At 37.7% G+C, this 20,495-nt stretch overlaps 1 protein-coding gene and 2 gene segments (V, D, J or C); 2 read left to right on the plus strand and 1 right to left on the minus strand.

The window, feature by feature from the left end:
• The window catches only part of LOC127357426 (sialoadhesin), a 96,666-nt gene extending 88,565 nt beyond the window's left edge, over positions 1-8,101 (plus strand). The window contains exon 13 of the mRNA XM_051389643.1: positions 7,840-8,101. The gene's annotated coding sequence lies outside the window, so the exon portion shown is untranslated. The remainder of the gene's footprint in view (positions 1-7,839) is intronic.
• LOC127357462 (Ig kappa-b4 chain C region-like) overlaps positions 1-19,035 on the plus strand; it is a 23,538-nt gene extending 4,503 nt beyond the window's left edge. Inside the window, 1 exon segment of the C gene segment in view lies at positions 18,459-19,035. Coding sequence covers positions 18,530-18,793 — 264 coding nt within the window.
• On the minus strand, positions 13,528-14,542 carry LOC127357458 (immunoglobulin kappa variable 6D-21-like). The segment is given in 2 exon segments: positions 13,528-14,237; positions 14,454-14,542. Coding segments are annotated over 2 exon segments (363 nt in total).
• Positions 19,036-20,495: the final 1,460 nt, after the last annotated feature.

Consider the following 20,495-nt stretch of genomic DNA (forward strand, 5'->3'; position numbering starts at 1 on the left):
AATGTATGAGAGACCATGTTCTCAGTACTGACCGGACTCACTGGGACTCTGCTTCTGTTTTACCTTGCTACAGCTTTAAGTCTGCACTTTCTATCATTCCAACATTTTAACTGAATTAAACTTTAGATCATGACATTTTTATTGTTCCAATAATTCCGATGCTGTTAATGCTGTAAGTCAATAAACTGATTTTCTTTCTTTGGATCAAATGTTTCTTTCATGGATCCCTGTACACTAACAACAGATGTCTAATTACATATTTTCACATGTGCAGGATTATAACCAATGTCAGAGTAAGATTTTCTCATCATTGTTGATAGTAAATACAATCGAGGAAAAATAAATACAAATAAAAATAACATAGCATGATAAAAAATGTGCACACGACCTGTTTCATCAGGTTTCCCCATATTGGACACTTTTTTGTGTGTTTGTGAGAAAGACGTGAAACAACATTGTTCATACACATTAAAAAAATACTTTTCCATCACAGTCAGTTTTTAAAGAACTTCCTGAGCTCAAGGAGACACTCAGACGTGTGGGGGAATGTATTTTAATTTGGGTGGGGCTGAACTGGCCACGTGTATGTGCACAACAACTTATGTGGATGTTCATATTGATGTATAGAAAAAACAACAGACATATGTTGGGAACTCTTTCTAGTTAAATCTAGACAGCTAAATCTCTCTCAAACATGTGATTGAGGATATTTAACCTCATCTGCTGAAGACTTGGTCAAACCTGCAAAACTGGAATGAAAAGAAATCTAAAATATACAGGCTGAACATGCATGGGCTGACTACCAAACTGCTCTCTCTCTCTCTCTCTCTCTCTCTCTCTCTCTCTCTCTCTCTCTCTCTCTCTCTCTCTCTCCTTGCTGCATTTTTGAGTCTTCAGATAGTTCAAAACAAAACATCAACTCGAGTCTGACCTGTGGTCTCTCTCTCTCTCCCTGTTCTGTCTATATTGAGCTGTCTAATCAATGAAAAAGGCATAAAGCCCCAAATATTATGTTAAAAAAAGAAATTATGGTAGGTTTTATGTCTCTGAAAAAATATAAAAAAGGTCACAACATTTAACATGTTTAACTATCAAATACATTTCTGCTCAAGCTCCATTCAGTCTCTGTTCTGGAGCTTTTGATCAATTCCCATAGTCTTCCTCAGCAGATGGAGTTCTCCCAGTTGTCATGGAATATTTGAACTATGATGCCAACATGGACAAGAAGTCCTGAAAATGCTCAGAGGAATGGGAATTTGAACAACTACAATTCAGTGACAACTGGGAGACTCCATCAGCTGAAGAAGATCATGTGATATGATTGAAAGCTCCACAACAGTTAGTGGATGGATGTTGTACAGAGATTGTCTGGGTATTTCCAACGTCAACCAATAACTTTCAGTCTCAATGTCTTTGTGTGGTATTTTAGTTGCATATGAAAGAAAATGTGTTTTTTATGTTGATATATTTATATCACGTAGGTCACTTTTGTCTTGTTATGTCTCCAGTTAATCTTTATTTTATTTATCTATTTTAATACTTGAACATTTCTGATATTAGTCTTTATACTCTTTGTTAATTGGATGTAGTTGAAATAGCTGTGATCCAGAATAAAGCAGAGGTCAAAGGTCATGACCAAGACAGCTCTCATTAACTCTCTCATTGGCTTCGCTTGATAATTTTACAAACCAGATACATTTGTCACTGAATGTGTTTTAATACATGTTGACTGATGGTGTGTGTAGGTGTGTGTGTGTGTGTTTGTGTGTGTGTGTGTGTGTGTGTGTGTGTGTGTCCTCAGTGAAGTGTATCAGTCTCTGCAGTAGCTTCCAGCTGCAGCAGTCAGTTCAGTTTCTGTTCAGTCTGACTGAGGGAGGTTTTTGTACGACGCTTTTTCACTGTGTGAACACACTCTGACTGTTGATAACATGAAAACTCTGACAGTAGTAAACTCCTGCATCTTCAGTCTGGACTCCACTGATGGTCAGAGTGAAGTCAGAGTTTGATCCACTGCCTGTAAAACGACCTGGAATCCCTGATGCTCGAGTGCTAGTATAGTAAATGAGCAGTTTAGGAGTTTCTCCATCTCTCTGTTGGTACCAGTGTAAAAAGTTATTATTGTAAACGTTCTGACTGGTCCTACATGTGATGGTGACGGAGCCTCCCAGAGCAGAGCTCACTGCTCCAGACTGAGTCACTGTGACCTGGCCTCTGGACTCTGAGGATACAGAGACAAAAACATAAAGCAGCATCATGGTTTTGTGGGCTTCATTTCAGAGGGACGGATGTTCATAGAGGAGAGGAGTTTGATTCTCTGGACTTTACCTGTGAAGCAGCAGCAGAGGAGAGTCCAGATGAGGACGGAGATCAAAGTCATGTTTTTGATGAGGAGGATTTCTGTGTCTTCTGTTGTCATGAAGGACAGCTGTCAGTCATCCAGTGTTCAACTCTCAGGACTATAAACTCTCCCAGAGCACTGGAGCATGGTGCTGCTGATGCAAAGTGGCTCTCTATGGAAATGCTCTGACTGACTCCAACAGGGACTTGGATTCCTCTCATGATGCTGTTTATCAATGGATCAATCACTTTATCAGAGTATTGATTAGGAATGTGTCAGTGCTCATTTGTATGAGGCTTTGCTTTGGGTTAATATATTTCATGTCACTGTAATTGTTATTTCTAACAGTTTGTACATATAAAGTTTACCAAGAAGTATTTTGTCTTACAAAAGTATTATTAAAAGTTTAAATATTTCACTCCAAATACAGGACCAACAATTGTTGAGAGGTTTAACTTGATTTACATATTTCACACATTGTATGTCACAACAGATAATCTTAAAACATCACTATTAAAACATATATTTAACTGTGAGTAGGTTTGAATTAAAGATTTTCAATACACAACTCAGTAGTTAACAATGTTCAATTTGATTGTACAAAGCAAGCACACACCATCGAGGAATTTCCTTTTCTTTTTGAAAAACAATAAAAACCTGCCATTTTTCATGCTCGGTAATATATTTTTTGCTTTAAACCTAACAGAGGAACAATGTGCCACTGTAACATTTTATCTTTAGTACTGAAACCTGTCTGTTGCCATGGTTCAGCAGTGATGCCTGTCTGTTGCCATGGCGACTGAGTTCAGAGAGGGAAGTGAAACATTTAAAATCCTTTTAAACTAAACTCTAAGCTTCTCCAAAATGTCTTCTCCCTCTCTCTCTCTCTCTCTCTCTCTCTCTCTCCCTCTCTCTCTCTCTCTCTCTCTCTCTGCAGTGGGTCGAGTCGTCCCCACCCTGACGGTGCTGCCCCCCTCCAGTGAGGAGCTGCAGCAAAGGGAAGAATATTATTATTTAAACAGAAGTCTCATTCTATTGTACATCTGCAATTATTTAATTAATATTAAAGCACAATGAGGGATATTTTGTATTTGGCTGTGGTCATTTTATTGAACAATTCTGACATAGGGGAGAGTGGGGTAAGTTGAGCCAAAGGGTAAGTTGAGCCACCCCTTGTTGCTAGGAAATGGTAAAAAACATTGATCATGTGACCAAATATTTAGGAGGAAGGCTTCATTTCATGGAGTCTGTGAATGTAAGAACCACATGGGTAAAGTGGTTAGATATTTATTTCCAAAAAATCATTTTTCACTCTTGAAAGTGAATTGAGTCTATCATAAGTTTCATGAGAATTGTGTTTAGACCAAAATAGATAATTTTAAATGTGTTTTATACATAAATTGTGGTATCTATGAGCTACAACATGAGCTCATAAACCTTGCATAAAAGTGCACCATTTTAGCTGTGGGGACTAATAAAGTCAAAATGGTAGCTCTGGGGTAAGTTGAGCCATTTGGCCAGGGGTAAGTTGAGCCGGTGGCTACAGCCAAAATATACTCAATAAGTGTATCCAAAAACATATTCTGTGTATATTCCAAAAACACAGCTGTTAATGTTTTCTTCCTAAGCGCACTTTAAAATACACATGAATGTGAAGAAGTGAGTGTTATTTAGGGAGGGAGAAGATGAGGGAGGGGTGGGGTGGAGGTGGGGAGGAGGGTCCGAGGAGGGAGTAGGTACACGGCTCGACTTACCCCGCTCCTATGCTCAACTTACCCCATACACGGGGTAAGTTGAGCCACAAGACCACTTTTTTGGACATGCTATATTATCCAAACAGTTATGTTTACACTCATTCTGTTTGTTTGAAGGGATTCACAACATCCTAAAATATATGCAGATATATTAGTTAGCAACAAAACTATGATTGCCTTGATGTAGTGATCCTAAATATGAAAAATGGCTCATCTTACCCCACTTTCCCCGAATGGTATAATAATGCAGGATGGATTAATGTGGGAAAATACACAGGATGTGTGTAAAATGACCTTTGGATAAATATAAGACGGTCTGAAAAACAGTAGTATAAAGGGATATGACACAGAGGGAATCATCTGCTTTAATTTTAATTTTAAAAACATTCATATTTAGTGATTTGCAAATCCTCAAGCCCAACAGCAAAATAAAATAAATGATTAAATTCTTTGAATTTGTTAAAATGAAAAAAGACACTTAGTATACTTAATGAAGTGATCAGGATCAGAAAAGTAATTGAGTATGAATTTAGTGTTTCAGCTCAACACTGGACATGTTTATTAGATTTATCAGAAGAAGAATCTCACAAAACCCTGAGAAAATAATTTAAAGGTAAATAAACAACAGCTGTATTATCAATGATATTAACCTGCCTGTTGAAAGAGTTGACATCAAACTCTGACTGTGTTTGAATCCCACTCACAAATGAGATCAAGTTTTATTGTCACATACTTAAACATACACAATACAACAAACAGTGAAATTCTTCAGCGTATAGCTCCAGAATGAGGAGATACAAGTAAAGTAAAGTAGATCAATAAAATAAAGATGAATCCAACAATAAAATATGAATGAATGTTTCTGCATTCTGCACAAAGTAAAATAGAAATATATAATGCATGCATTATAAGCAACTGCTATGTGACCTCTGACCAGCAGGGGTCACCATGCACTCTAGTGCAGTTATGGCATAGTAACATAATACAAGGCCCTCAACCCTTACAGACATGAGCACATCATTGTCTTTACTCAGATCCACAGTTTTTAAACTGTTTATTGTTATTTGTTTAAAAGTTACATATTAATTTAGTTATTTATGTTTGTGTTGTGATCCAGGATTAAGTAAAGTTCAAAGGTCATGACCAAGACAGCTTTCATTAACTTTCTCATTGGCTTCTCTTGATAATTTTACAAATCAGATAAGAACATGGGATTATAATGAGAAACAGTGAGGGAGAACGTTATTTGATTTGCTGCAAGATTATTTTTTGTCACTGAACTTGTTTTAATACATGTTCACTGGTAGTGTGTGTGTGTGTGTGTGTGTGTGTGTGTGTGTGTGTGTGTGTGTGTGTGTGTGTCCTCAGTGAAGTGTATCAGTCTCTGCAGTAGCTTCCAGCTGCAGCAGTCAGTTCAGTTTCTGTTCAGTCTGACTGAGGGAGGTTTTTGTACGACGCTTTTTCACTGTGTGAACACATTCTGACTGAGAGAATGAAAACTCTGACAGTAGTAAACTGCTGCATCTTCAGTCTGGACTCCACTGATGGTCAGAGTGAAGTCAGAGTTTGATCCACTGCCTGTAAAACGACCTGGAATCCCTGATGCTCGATATGTTGCCCTTTCGATAAGCAGTTTAGGAGTTTCTCCATCTCTCTGTTGGTACCAGGCTAAATAGTGGTTGCCCCCATAAGTATAGACATTCTGACTGGTCCTACATGTGATGGTGACGGAGCATCCCAGAGCAGAGCTCACTGCTCCAGACTGAGTCACTGTGACCTGGCCTCTGGACTCTGAGGATACAGAGACAAAAACATAAAGCAGCGTCATGGTTTTGTGGGCTTCATTTCAGAGGGACGGATGTTCATAGAGGAGAGGAGTTTGATTCTCTGGACTTTACCTGTGAAGCAGCAGCAGAGGAGAGTCCAGATGAGGACGGAGATCAAAGTCATGTTTTTGATGAGGAGGATTTCTGTGTCTTCTGTTGTCATGAAGGACAGCTGTCAGTCATCCAGTGTTCAACTCTCAGGACTATAAACTCTCCCAGAGCACTGGAGCATGGTGCTGCTGATGCAAAGTGGCTCTCTATGGAAATGCTCTGACTGACTCCAACAGGGACTTGGATTCCTCTCATGATGCTGTTTATCAATGGATCAATCACTTTATCAGAGTATTGATTAGGAATGTGTCAGTGCTCATTTGTATGAGGCTTTGCTTTCAGTTTGATGGACACATTTTCTTCCAGAATATTTAGTGAATTCCCCCTAATTCACTACCACACAGATCAACATCACTGTGGGACACATTTAAACAAATATTTTATTTTCATTTTATATTCATCATAATCTACAATAAACATGTGTTTATGATAACTATTTATCAGCATTTATTAGAGTGTGTTTCTATATCAATATCTTATTTTCACGTTGTTTTACTGAAAGAGAAATAATATTGGTTGTAGACTGACATTTCACAAAAACATAGTTAAATACACATTCATACTTATTATTAATTTATTAATTTATTTTAAATACTAAACTGGGTAATCTGGGAATGTGTTTGCTGAGTTTGTTTGTGTCAAAGTCAGAGAGCCGTGTCTCTCTACAGTGAGAGGTTTTTGTACGGCGGCTCAATGAGTTTGTATCACTGTGGTGGACTTTTGGTGGAGGAACCAGACTGGAAGTTAACTGTAAGTACATTTGACTCCTTTAACAACAAATATTTTGTATGTATTATGTTTGAATCTCATAGCTGTTAACTTTAAAGGAATATTTTGCCTAATATTTGAAATCTAATGTGTTTCTAACAATTCATAAAGGCTTCAGAGTGTCATTAACCAGACTACAATCCACTCCAATTGATAATGTTTTGCATTAAAGCTTTAATTTTCTACATTCTTATCAGTTAATTGTATAAAACTACTCAGCAATACTCTGTAAGGAGAGAAAGTCTTTAAGTTTAAGTTTTACTATTTTGGATCAAGAACTTTTTTTGTTCAGTGTTTAATGTGTATGGGTAATACTCCCAGAGTAACCATATGAAAGCCATTCCATATTTTTTATTATGAGAATGTCATGAGTTTGAAGGAGTTCAGTAGTTAACTAAGTTAAATTGAATGTTTCTGACTGTTCAATGATGATTCCTGCTTACATGAAGAGAACAAACAACAATCATCATTTATCAGGTTTTAAAATATCAATATTTAAAACATTAACAGTCTCACAATCTTTGACTTTTTACTTTATTATTTAAAAACTATACACTGGACTAAAAGTGCGCCAGTTTTAACTTTTTAACTTTAGTACTGAAACCTGTCTGTTGTCATGGTTCAGCAGTGATGCCTGCCTGTTGCCATGGTTACTGAGCTCAGAGAGGGAACTGAAACGTTTAAGACCAGTTTCATTCAGTCTGAAGAAGACCATCAGAACTAGAATCCTCCTCTGCTGCAACCAACAGGATGGAGTTCAGTTTACCTCATATAAACTTTATTAATCTCTCTCTCTGCAGTGGGTCGAGTCGTCCCCACCCTGACGGTGCTGCCCCCCTCCAGTGAGGAGCTGCAGCAGGGGAAGGCCACGCTCATGTGTCTGGCCAACAAGGGCTTCCCCTCAGACTGGAGTCTGTCCTGGAAGGTGGACGGCAGCAGCAGCAGCAGCAGCTGGGAGGAGAGCAGGAGCCCCGGGGTGCTGAAGGACGGCCACTACAGCTGGAGCAGCACCCTGAGGCTCTCTGCAGACCACTGGAGGAAGGTGGGCTCTGTGACCTGTGAGGCCACCCAGGGCTCCCAGACTCCGCTCTCAGAGACACTGAGGAGAGACCAGTGTTCCCAGTTCTGACTTGACTCACTGGGACTCTGATACTGGTTTTACTCTGCTACTGCTCTCAGTCTGCACTCGCTCATTATCTGTCTAAATCTTTCTTTACCTCCTCCCACTCTCTGATTACATGTTTCATTGAATACATTTGTTATTTTGATTATTTCAACACAATAAAGACAAGTTCATCAAATCAGTTGTTGTCATGTGTGTTACTGTAAACTGATGTTGCTGTCTTAAAAGTTCTATTAAATCCACAAACATTGAATTCAATTTTAGGTAATGTCCTGAGAAAGACTACAACGTAGAAATGTTTAATATCTGTTCTCGATATTTAGAAAACATAAAAGTAATGCGATAATCCTTAATGAGAAGTTATTGTGACAGAGACATTATTAAAGTAATTTTATCCTTTACTCCAGATTCTTTAAAGCATTTGTGATTACATAAACTTCCTTATTACATTAATCATGAATTTATTTTTTAGGAACAAAGCTGATCGATAAAATATTAAGGAAGATGTTGTATTTGTCTTATTAATGAAGTGTGTCATTGGTAGAAACTTTAATATTAAAATGGTTTCACAAGTTTACAGAAAGTAAAATGAATCTGATGAAACTGCAAACTCTGGGAAGAAAGCATTGTATTTGAAAGATAAAATTGGATATTATCAACATATTATATCATCACAGGATCACTATCAGCAGTTTGTATTCAAATCATAACATAAATTGCGTATTTTCATATAAACACAAGGTCATTCAAATTATGTAGTGTATGTAAGTTTGTTGAAAACTAAACTGGCTTAAATATGAATTTCAAATTAAATTTGAATACTAAGAAATTTGACTATTTCAGACATTTTGACTGATCAAAGCAGGTAAAGCACAGGTGTAATAATAACATTACAGGTTTTTTTTTCAATTGCTGACATCTTTTTGCCCAATCTGTAGTCACATTTCCAAAACTCTAAACACAGTTAGCCCCACATTGGTCTGTTCATCCCATACAATTAACACAATTCATGTTGTTTCCACAGAATATGCAGTCAATTGACCCATTTCTACAATGCTAGGTTTTTCTTTACGTACAAGCTCACCCAAAACCAAAACTATGGATGTTTTTTGTGTTATTTACAAATGCTTACACACAACATGTCAGAAATAAAGACCTTATGATCAAAACCTTAAGTATTCCATGAAGCCTCTACTTCTGCAACAAAAGAAGTTCAAAATATATATTGAAACAGCTGATAAGCATTTATTACAGTTTTTTCTAATTTTGCAAACTAGGCTGGTTTTATCAAAATACTAAACACTTTTCCCAAAACCACACACCCAAACTGCAAAATCCCTCATATATCCTGCAAAATGAAGCACTGCAACCAAAACTACATATAGCATTATCAAAATCAAACTTTGCACCAAATGGCACACACTTCATTCATATTACCAGATGTTTGTCTAACCAACTACACACTGTTGGGCATAATGAAAAGCACTCTCATCTTCAGTATGCTTTGACATAATACTAAAATAGTTCAAACTGTAGAAAATTATTCAGATTGTTCACATGCACAGAACTATTTGCAGATACACACACACACACACACACACACACACACACACAAACACACACACACACACACACACACACACACACACACTCTGTTGAAACATTTATTTTTTTATTTTTAACCAAACAAGTCAGTGCAACATATGCACTAACAATTAACCATTGAGGTGTTTGGCCAGGTGGCACATATATTGGCCAATTAGCTCATGTAGTGTCATTTTGATTGGCAGTGTTTTGAAATGGCAAACATGTGACTTTATGTCAGATTGTTGTGTCTTATGCAGAGAACCGTGTTCAGTGCATTTAAAAATGTGTGTAAAGCAGAAAATGTGTTTAGAGTTTTGGAGACTTGAGAAGAGATTTTGCTCTCTGTGTGTCACTTTAAATAATTGTGCTATGCATGTCATTTTAGTGTGTTAGCAATTGGAAAAAAAAAACGTAATAAACATATCAATGAAACATTGAGAAATAGCTGATTTTTTGTAATTTGGGTAAAATAGATCAACCACAGCTAATTCCAATCTCAATCAGAGACATAGCCAGGTGTGGAAGTTCTTTCACTGACATACACAATGCAGTATAAAGGGGACTTTCTGGACTGAGTTTATTCAATGTGGATACAGAGCAACACAGATGAGAAGAGAAAGAAATAATAATGTCTGGATAAGGAAGACGAATAGTTGGGCTAGGGAGAGGAAGAGGGCCAGAGATGGATAAGGCATGCCAAGCGTTTCTATCCAAGGTGCATAGCGAGAGATGACATTAGATGTGATGAGGATGAGAACATGCGCCAGATGCTGAAGATCGTATGGATTAGAACAGGACTGTGCATTTTTGTTTCTTTCCCATCTGTGCCTCTTTTTTGTTGTCAAAGTGTGTATCTGACAGTATTTTGACACATTTTGAACCAAAGGACACATAGTTTGGATTATTTGTTGATCACTGGCTGCAATTTCATGTTGATAATATTGTAAAGCTTTAACTTCTGCAATTTTGTCGCTTACAATTTTTTTCTACTGTACATTCTATAAAGTAAAGATGACTCATTCACTTTTGCGTAGTTTGTTGCCAAAAATGTACACATTTGACCTTCAAGCCAAAAATGTAGGGTGGTTTACAGTAAAATGAAACTGAATTAAAAAAAACAATGGATTTCTCATTGTCTACTGTTTGCAGGTAGAGCATGAAAAGTTATGGAGTTTTTGTAATGCTATCAACTGTTTGTATTTAGAAAGTTGTTGTGCTATGATTGATTGATCTGTTCCTCTTGGAAAGAAAACATGCTAGTGTTTTAACAGAATGATTTGATTTTGAGTCAGGTTTGCTGTGTTTTGATAGAGTTTGTGTATATAGAGAATGTTTTTTGCATTTTGAAATGTAGAGTTGGTGTTTAAAGAACGAAATGTGGTTTTGAGCAGAAAATGTACTATTTGGCTAAAAGTGTGAGGTAGGTGTGTTGCTGTGTTAAGAGTTTCGATAAAGTCTCTTAAGTTTAGGTAAACGCTTGTTAGCAATTGAAGAAAACTGTAACACTGGCTCTGTTTCATTCAGTGTCCCAGTAAGGCCTTTCAGTGAGTGAGCATGCACAGAACCAGAGCTCTGAGACTGGTTCACCTAAATGTAATGCAGCCATCATTAATGTAATAAATACACCTGTGCTTTTCCTGCTTTGGCAAGTCAAAATGTCTGCCATGAAAAGTGTCTATTCCCTCTATCAGTTCAGAACCATATACAGGTTCATTTCCACTGTTCTCCTGCAGACTGTTTAGTGTGTGTGTGTGTGTGTGTGTGTGTGTGTGTGTGTGTGTGTGTGTGTGTGTGTGTCCTCAGTGAAGTGTATCAGTCTCTGCAGTAGCTTCCAGCTGCAGCAGTCAGTTCAGTTTCTGTTCAGTCTGACTGGGGGAGGTTTTTGTACGACGCTTTTTCACTGTGTGAACACTCTCTGACTGTTGATATAGTGATAACTCTGACAGTAGTAAACTGCTGCATCTTCAGTCTGGACTCCACTGATGGTCAGAGTGAAGTCAGAGTTTGATCCACTGCCTGTAAAACGACCTGGAATCCCTGATGCTCGAGTGCTAGTTGTATAAATGAGGAGTTTAGGAGTTTCTCCATCTCTCTGTTGGTACCAGGCTAAATAGCTCCCACCATAAACATTCTGACTGGTCCTACATGTGATGGTGACGGAGCCTCCTAGAGCAGAGCTCACTGCTCCAGACTGAGTCACTGTGACCTGGCCTCTGGACTCTGAGGATACAGAGACATAAACATAAAGCAGCGTCATGGTTTTGTGGGCTTCATTTCAGAGGGACGGATGTTCATAGAGGAGAGGAGTTTGATTCTCTGGACTTTACCTGTGAAGCAGCAGCAGAGGAGAGTCCAGATGAGGACGGAGATCAAAGTCATGTTTTTGATGAGGAGGATTTCTGTGTCTTCTGTTGTCATGAAGGACAGCTGTCAGTCATCCAGTGTTCAACTCTCAGGACTATAAACTCTCCCAGAGCACTGGAGCATGGTGCTGCTGATGCAAAGTGGCTCTCTATGGAAATGTATGAGAGACCATGTTCTCAGTACTGACCGGACTCACTGGGACTCTGCTTCTGTTTTTACCGTGCTACAGCTTTAAATCTGCACTTTCTATCATTCCACCACTTTAACAGAATTGAACTTCAGATTATGACATCTTTATTGTTCCAATAATGCCAATGCTGTTAATGCTGTAAGCCAATAAAGATATTTTCTTTATTTAGATCAAATGTTTCTTTCATGGATCCCTGTACACTAACAACAGATGTCTAATTCCATATTTTCACATGTGCAGGATTATAACCAATGGCAGAATAAGATTTTGTCAGCATAGTTGATACTTAATACAATCTAAAAAATGTAGCATGAGTGAATAATGTGCATACAGCCTGTTTCATCAGGTTTCCCCAAACTGGACACTTTTTCATGTCTGTGTGAGAAAGACATGAAACAACTTTGTTCACACACATTTAAAAAATACTTTTTCCATCAGAGTCAGTTTTAAAAAACTTCCTGAGCTCAAGGAGACACTCAGAAGTGTGGGGGAACGTATTTTCATTTGGACGGGGCTGACCTGGACACGTGTATGTGCACAACAACTTATGTGGATGTTCATATAATGTTTAGAAAAAACAACTGACATATGTTGGAAACTTTTTCTAGTTAAATCTAGACAGCTAAATCTCTCTCAAACATGTGATTGATGATATTTAACCTCATCTGCTAAAGACTTGGTCAAACCTGCAAAACTGGAATGAAAAGAAATCTAAAATATACAGGCTGAACATGCATGCTACTGCTCTCCGTCTGCACTCTCTCATTACCTGTCTTAATCTTTCTTTACCTCTTCTTACTCTCTGATTACATGTTTCATTGATTCAATTTTTTATTTTGATTATTTCAACACAATAAAGACCAGTTCATCAAATCAGTTGTTGTCATGTATGTTACTGTAAACTGATGTTGCTGTCTTAATAGTTCCATTAAATCCAGAAAAACTGAAAAAAGTTGAGATCGAGTTTCAAAAATCTTAGGTAAAGTTTAGGAAAAGAATAAAATGTAGAACAAAAATTTTAATATCTCTCCTCATTCTTCAGAAAAAATAAAACTAATCAGATAATCATTTATCAGTTCTAATTGTGACCCAACATCATCAATGTAAACTAATAATTTTCTTCAAATTCCTTCAAGCATTTGTGACGACATGAACTTCTTCTTTACGCTAATCATGTATTATTTTTTTTGTAACAAAGTTGATCAATAAAGTTAGATCTTCAGGATCATTAGTTATAATGTATGTGTCTTATAAACAAAGTGTTCCATTGATAGAAATTTGTGTTATTTTAAAATAGATTCAGGAGTGTTCAGAAAGTAAAATGAATCTGAGTAAACTACAAAATCTAATAAGAAATCATTTGAATTATAAAATGGGATATTATCGGCATATTATGTAAGATTATTATCAGTATTTGCAGTTTGTTGGCAAAATATTACATAACTTATGTGTTTTCATATGAACACAAGGTCTTTAAAATATGTAGTGTGTTTACGTTTGTTGAAAACTAAACTCTGACTTAAATATGAATAATATGAAATTAAAAGGACATCTAAACTACTTTAAAAAACTTGAAAGTAAATTTTCTATTTCAAAGCAAATGACAAAAAGTGTTAATGTCTTGTTATCTGTAATAACTCATCTACCTTTCAACTAATCTACAATGGATGTATCAAACTTATTTCCTACTCTATTTCAACAAGGTTACCATTAGGACTTACTACGCTATACATCATATTTACTGATGGTCTTCTGTTATATGGACTTCACTGTCTGTTAAATGTCTAAAGTGTCTGTATTTCTGTGCAGCTGTTGATTCAGATCAGTTCCTCTCCAGCTGAGGGAGGTTTTTGTACGACGTTGTATCACTGTGTGAACGGGAAACTGTGACCACTCTGTAGACAATAGTAAACTCCTGCATCCTCAATCTGAACTGTACTGATGGTCAAAGTGAAGTCAGTTCCAGATCCACTCCCACTGAAACGATTTGAAACTCCAGACTGACGAGTTGTGGCATAATGAATCAAAAGTTTGGGAGATTCTCCAGGTTTCTGAAGGTACCAGTGAAGGTAGCTGCCCATACTTGAACTGGCTTTACATCTGATAGAGACAGTCTGTCCTGGAACAACAGACTGAGCTTTAGGAGACTGAGTCAGGATGATTTCTCCTGATGAATCTGGAAAACATGAAAAAGAGGAGAAGGGTTATTGAGACAAATCCAGTTTGGAGAAAGATGATCAACATCCAAACAGAAGAGTATCATTTCTTTAACATGGAGAATAGATGGAAGAAGGTAAATGCTGCTTGTTTCAGTGTTTCTCCATCATAGCAGAACATCATTGTGGTGAACCTGGTTGCATCCTGAAGCAAAGTTTTCAGAAGAGAGTCTCACCCTGAACAAGGAGCCCCAGGGTGGCCAGCAGTAGAGTCAGTGACATCCTCATTGTGCTGCCGGCGTGTCAGTGGCTCTGAAAGGTCTGGACAGCCACTAATCAACACTGGCCTCTTAACGGCTGGGAGCAGAGAGGAAGGACACATATGCAAACACACAGAGTCAGTGAACTGTAGCTGTCCTCAACATATCATGGTGTTTCCCCCTCAGTGCAGCTGTTGCTTCATTGCACACACAGAACTTCAGTGTTTCATGAAACATAGATTCAACTTAAGAACCATAATGAGTGATAATATAAGAATAATACCTTACAATAGTGATGTACATCCATATTTGGGAGTTGCATTGTTGTGTTTGAGAACTTTTCACAGAACATTTTTATCTTTTCCTCAAATACGCTACAGTCAGTTCACCCAAAGTACCTGTTATATAAATTAGTTTCTCGTTGCCCAGTGGTATCTCTCCATGAACATATGATTTAATATTCAGGATCCTGAGATTTCTGCCTCCACCCCAATAAAATGCAGGTGGAAGAAATTTCATTTGCAGAGCTTTCAGCAAAGACAAAGCATTTTAAAACTTGAGCAGCAACATGTTTTTTTCTCAAGAACTCAATGGAGGTGAATAGATGATCCAAAGAACACAGTAATACAGGAACAATTTAACTCTGTGAACAGTTTTCATAGAGAGTATTTCTTCAGAGCAGTGTGTGAACATTTCATTCACCTCCTTTGTATGAGGTTGAGAAATCTCAGTGACGTTTCAAAACCTGGACTAATAAATCATACTGCTGCCTTTTTCATTAAGGAAACTAATGAACAACCTTGATTTTTCCCCCAATAATTGTCAGATTTTTGTGTCTTTATTATGCTGTTACCTGTGGTGGATTAAGTCGGTCATGGGCCCCGAGTCTATGCTTTGTGTGGGCCCCTCCATGGCTATCATGGGATGTGTAGCAATAGTTTGGGTGATTTTCTATTATTTCTGTGAGTGAATCAGGCAAGAAAACACATTGACAATCTATCATAAACAATATAAATGATATATTAAATGATCTAATTGTGATAAATAATGAAATATACATACCATGTCTGCTAAACAATTGACCTTTTCTGTCCCGCTCCCAATTCCCACTGTCCCCCTGCCCCATGAGCTGTTGAACCACATTATGAGCTGTTGAGTCTTGTTACTGAAACATATTACCCCACTGTTACCATCTTAATGATCAGTTACAGTGTACAGTATTACTTATTGAGGTCAGTCATGAGCCACACAGAGCCATATCTCACTAACAGTCACAGTCTGGTTCATTGTCTCTTTAATGAGTAAAATGTGATCATATCCTAATGTGGTCTGAACTGATGTTGAGAAACTGTGATGTTAAACTTGATATTAATAGATTTAATTGCGCACTAGGTCTTTATAATAAAACTGTTTGTGTAGGACCAATAATTATTTGTTATTTCTTATTTTTTTTAATGATTATCCCAGTGTGTGTGCGTGTGTGTGTGTGTGTGTGTGTGTCCTCAGTGAAGTGTATCAGTCTCTGCAGTAGCTTCCAGCTGCAGCAGTCAGTTCAGTTTCTGTTCAGTCTGACTGAGGGAGGTTTTTTGTACGACGCTTTTTCACTGTGTGAACAACCACTGACTGTTGATAAGATGAGCACTCTGACAGTAGTAAACTGCTGCATCTTCAGTCTGGACTCCACTGATGGTCAGTGTGAAGTCAGAGTTTGATCCACTGCCTGTAAAACGACCTGGAATCCCTGATGCTCGACTGCTAGTTACATAAATGAGCAGTTTAGGAGTTTCTCCATCTCTCTGTTGGTACCAGGCTAAATAGTGGTTGCCCCCACTAGTAAAGACATTCTGACTGGTCCTACATGTGATGGTGACGGAGCGTCCCAGAGCAGAGCTCACTGCTCCAGACTGAGTCACTGTGACCTGGCCTCTGGACTCTGAGGATACAGAGACAAAAACATAAAGCAGCATCATGGTTTTGTGGGCTTCATTTCAGAGGGACGGATGTTCATAGAGGAGAGGAGTTTGATTCTCTGGACTTTACCTGTGAAGCAGCAGCAGAGGAGAGTCCAGATGAGGACGGAGATCAAAGTCATTTTTTTGATGAGGAGGATTTCTGTGTCTTCTGTTGTCATGAAGGACAGCTGTCAGTCATCCAGTGTTCAACTCTCAGGACTATAAACTCTCCCAGAGCACTGGAGCATGGTGCTGCTGATGCAAAGTGGCTCTCTATGGAAATGCTCTGACTGACTCCAACAGGGACTTGGATTCCTCTCATGATGCTGTTTATCAATGGATCAATCACTTTATCAGAGTATTGATTAGGAATGTGTCAGTGCTCATTTGTATAAGGCTTTGGTTTCAGTTTGATGGACACATTTTCTTCTAGAATATTTAGTGAATTCCCCCTAATTCACTACCACAGAGATCAACATCACTGTGGGACACATTTAAACAAAATTATTATGTCTCATTAGTCATAATCTACAATAAACATGTGTTTATGATCTTTATTACATTTGTCATTCTTTATTGGAGAGTTGTTCTTTTGAAATATCTTATTTCATTGTTTTAATGTAACATGAATTAATACAGCTTATTTCACAAAAAGATTAAATATATATTCATAGTTTATGTTTTAGACACTTTAACCAGTTATTAGATAAACTGGGTAAACTGGGAATGTGTTTGCTGAGTTTGTTTGTGTCAAAATCAGAGAGCCGTGTCTCTCTACAGTGAGAGGTTTTTGTACGGCGGCTCAATGACTTTGTATCACTGTGGTACACGTTCGGTGGAGGAACCAGACTGGATGTTGGAAGTAAGTCAAATCTTTATATTTTTTATCATTTCAGGACATATTTGTCTTTTTATATATATTTCAGGAAGAATTCTTGATTTTTCATATTAATGTATATCTTCTGCAGAAATACTTTACACTCAGAGACATATTTTGCATCAGGAATATAAATTCAAAACCTGATTGAAGTGAATTTAAAATATCAAGACAGAATATGACTTGATATGTATATGAATGGTAAAGTTTCATCTTGAGGGCTTGTAGGTTTAGTTCAGTGTGTCAAAGTCAGAGAGCCGTGTCTCTCTACAGTGAGAGGTTTTTGTACGGCGGCTCAATGAGTTTGTATCACTGTGGTTGACTTTGGTGGAGGAACCAGACTGGATGTTGGAAGTAAGTTTCTGTACAAATACTAAATACAATATTGTAAAGTAATGTTTTAAATTCAGTTTTTAAATGTCTGAAGTAGACAGGTATAGTTTGTTTTAATATTAACACTTGAAGTATTCATGTTTGTACTTGTCCTCCTTCATCATGGAGGCTAACTCTTTGTTCTTTACACATTCCTGTCAAACTGAAATTCAAACAGCTTGAAGTGCAGAAAAGATAAAACTGCAAACCTTTTTGTACAAATGTTTCATTTTTAAGATTCACTTTTACTTTTCTATGTCAGAAATAAATATTTTTAAATGAATTAAGATAAAATTTTATAGTCAAATTGAACGTAGTGAAGATAAAGATGAGTAAACGTTCAAAATATCTTCATAGTGTTATATATTGTTTTAAAGTTACAGTTTGGTAATGATGATTGAAATTCATATGAAGAACATTTGATTGTAGTCAGTTCATTTTCTGTGTTTGTTCATGTTTCCACTAAATACTTTAAAGTAATGTATAGTTCAGGTTTTGGATGATTTTGATGATACAGTTTTTGATATTTTATTTCCAGTGTAGTTTGATATATTTCAGCTCATTCTGTATGATGATTCTCTCTGTGCTGATATGCATGAGAGGCTTCTTAAAGGGAAGTGAAACAATGTGTGAGTGAGTGACTGGTGGAGCAGAAAAACCATCTGACAGAAACTCCTTAAAGGAGAAAATCAACTCTCACACAGTAAAGGTGTCCAAGTGTCTGCTGCTTGATTGACAGCTGTGTGGTCCCTGTCCTCTAAGCTGATTGGTGTCTCCTAGGTGATGTCCGTCCCACCCTGACGGTGCTGCCCCCCTCCAGTGAGGAGCTGCAGCAGGGGAAGGCCACGCTCATGTGTCTGGCCAACAAGGGCTTCCCCTCAGACTGGAGTCTGTCCTGGAAGGTGGACGGCAGCAGCAGCAGCAGCAGCAGCATCAGCTGGGAGGAGAGCAGGAGCCCCGGGGTGCTGAAGGACGGCCACTACAGCTGGAGCAGCACCCTGAGGCTCTCTGCAGACCACTGGAGGAAGGTGGGCTCTGTGACCTGTGAGGCCACCCAGGGCTCCCAGACTCCGTTCTCAGAGACACTGAGGAGAGACCAGTGTTCCCAGTTCTGACCTGACTCACTGGGACTCTGATACTGGCTTTACTCTGCTACTGCTCTCTGCCTTTTTCTTTTTCTCATTACATATTTGAACAATAATGTGTTTTCAGCTCAATAATATTCATATGAGACAGTACAACTTCACCAAAGGACTCGACATGAAAAGTCAGCAGAATTAACACATTGTCATCTTTCACTGCTTGCTGTAATACTGATGTTCCATTAAAGAATAAAAAATATATTAATCCAATCAAATTTGTCAGTTTATCATTAAATACTGTATATTAATATTTGTATATATTGCTGTGAAAAACAGTGGATCCTTTTATTCCAAACACACTGAGTTGTCTCAGGGTCAGATAGTTGGATTTTAACATATCAGGTGATGATGTTAGAAATATTGCTCAGTGTCCTACTCTGTACTGAACTGTGCTGTATCACATCATTTTTTTGATGATTTAATTAACAAAAGGAGATTCAAATTGTTTTGAGATTCATAAACTTTGTTAACAATAAAAGTCAATTTATAAAAACAGTTCATTTTATTCCCTGTAGAGCAGAAATTATTTCATAATTTTCTGCTATGAGTTTGACAAAAGTAACTTTGTTTTTTTCAAAGCAAATGTGGAAATATGTTGATATATTTATATCACGTAGGTCACTTTTGTCTTGTCATGTCTCCAGTTAATCTTTATTTTATTGATTTATTTTAATACTTTATTATTTGAAATTTGAGGGATGTACAGGTTTCGTTTGGTCCATCTTTGAGTATGAATGTTCTGATGTTAGTCTTTATATTGTTTGTTAATTGGATATAGTTGAAATAGCTGTGATCCAGAATTTGGTACAGGTCAAAGGTCAAGACCAAGACAGCTCTCATTAACTCTCTCATTGGCTTCTCTTGATAATTTTACAAACCAGATACATTTCTCTCTGAACTTGTTTTAATAAATGTTGACTGGTTGTGTGTGTGTATGTGTGTGTGTGTGTGTGTGTGTCCTCAGTGAAGTGTATCAGTCTCTGCAGTAGCTTCCAGCTGCAGCAGTCAGTTCAGTTTCTGTTCAGTCTGACTGAGGGAGGTTTTTGTACGACGCTTTTTCCCTGTGTGAACAACCACTGACTGTTGATATAATGAACACTCTGACAGTAGTAAACTGCTGCATCTTCAGTCTGGACTCCACTGATGGTCAGAGTGAAGTCAGAGTTTGATCCACTGCCTGTAAAACGACCTGGAATCCCTGATGCTCGAGTGCTAGTATAGTAAACTAGAAAATTCCTAAAGCAATTTTGATTGTGCCTTGCTCTGGCCCGTGACACTGGCCCATACATTACTGACACTGCCGAGTAGTTTACAGTACAATGAGGGGAGACACCCATGTTTAATTCGGCGTCCGCGTGATCCACTAACAACCACGTATTTTGATGACAAATCTTCTTTTTTCCATCTATTGCCACGGTCTTCTCCAACTGAAATAGTGAGGCTGGTAACGAGTTGATGCGACAAAGTCGGCCAAAAAGTTGGTATTCATGTATTATATTGATGCCGAATTAGTTTCTACAGCTATGTGCTTTTATGTAAGCGCAAATAATTGTGAATATATGGTATTTCTTAAATGGAGCTTGGCATAATATTGTCCTGGGATTATGCAGGAAGCGTCATGCTTTTATTAAAATTGCTAAAGTAACTAAATAAGTAATAACCACAATGGTGGGAA

This window comes from Dicentrarchus labrax, unplaced genomic scaffold, assembly GCF_905237075.1.
Source record: "Dicentrarchus labrax unplaced genomic scaffold, dlabrax2021, whole genome shotgun sequence".
NCBI lineage: Eukaryota > Metazoa > Chordata > Actinopteri > Moronidae > Dicentrarchus > Dicentrarchus labrax.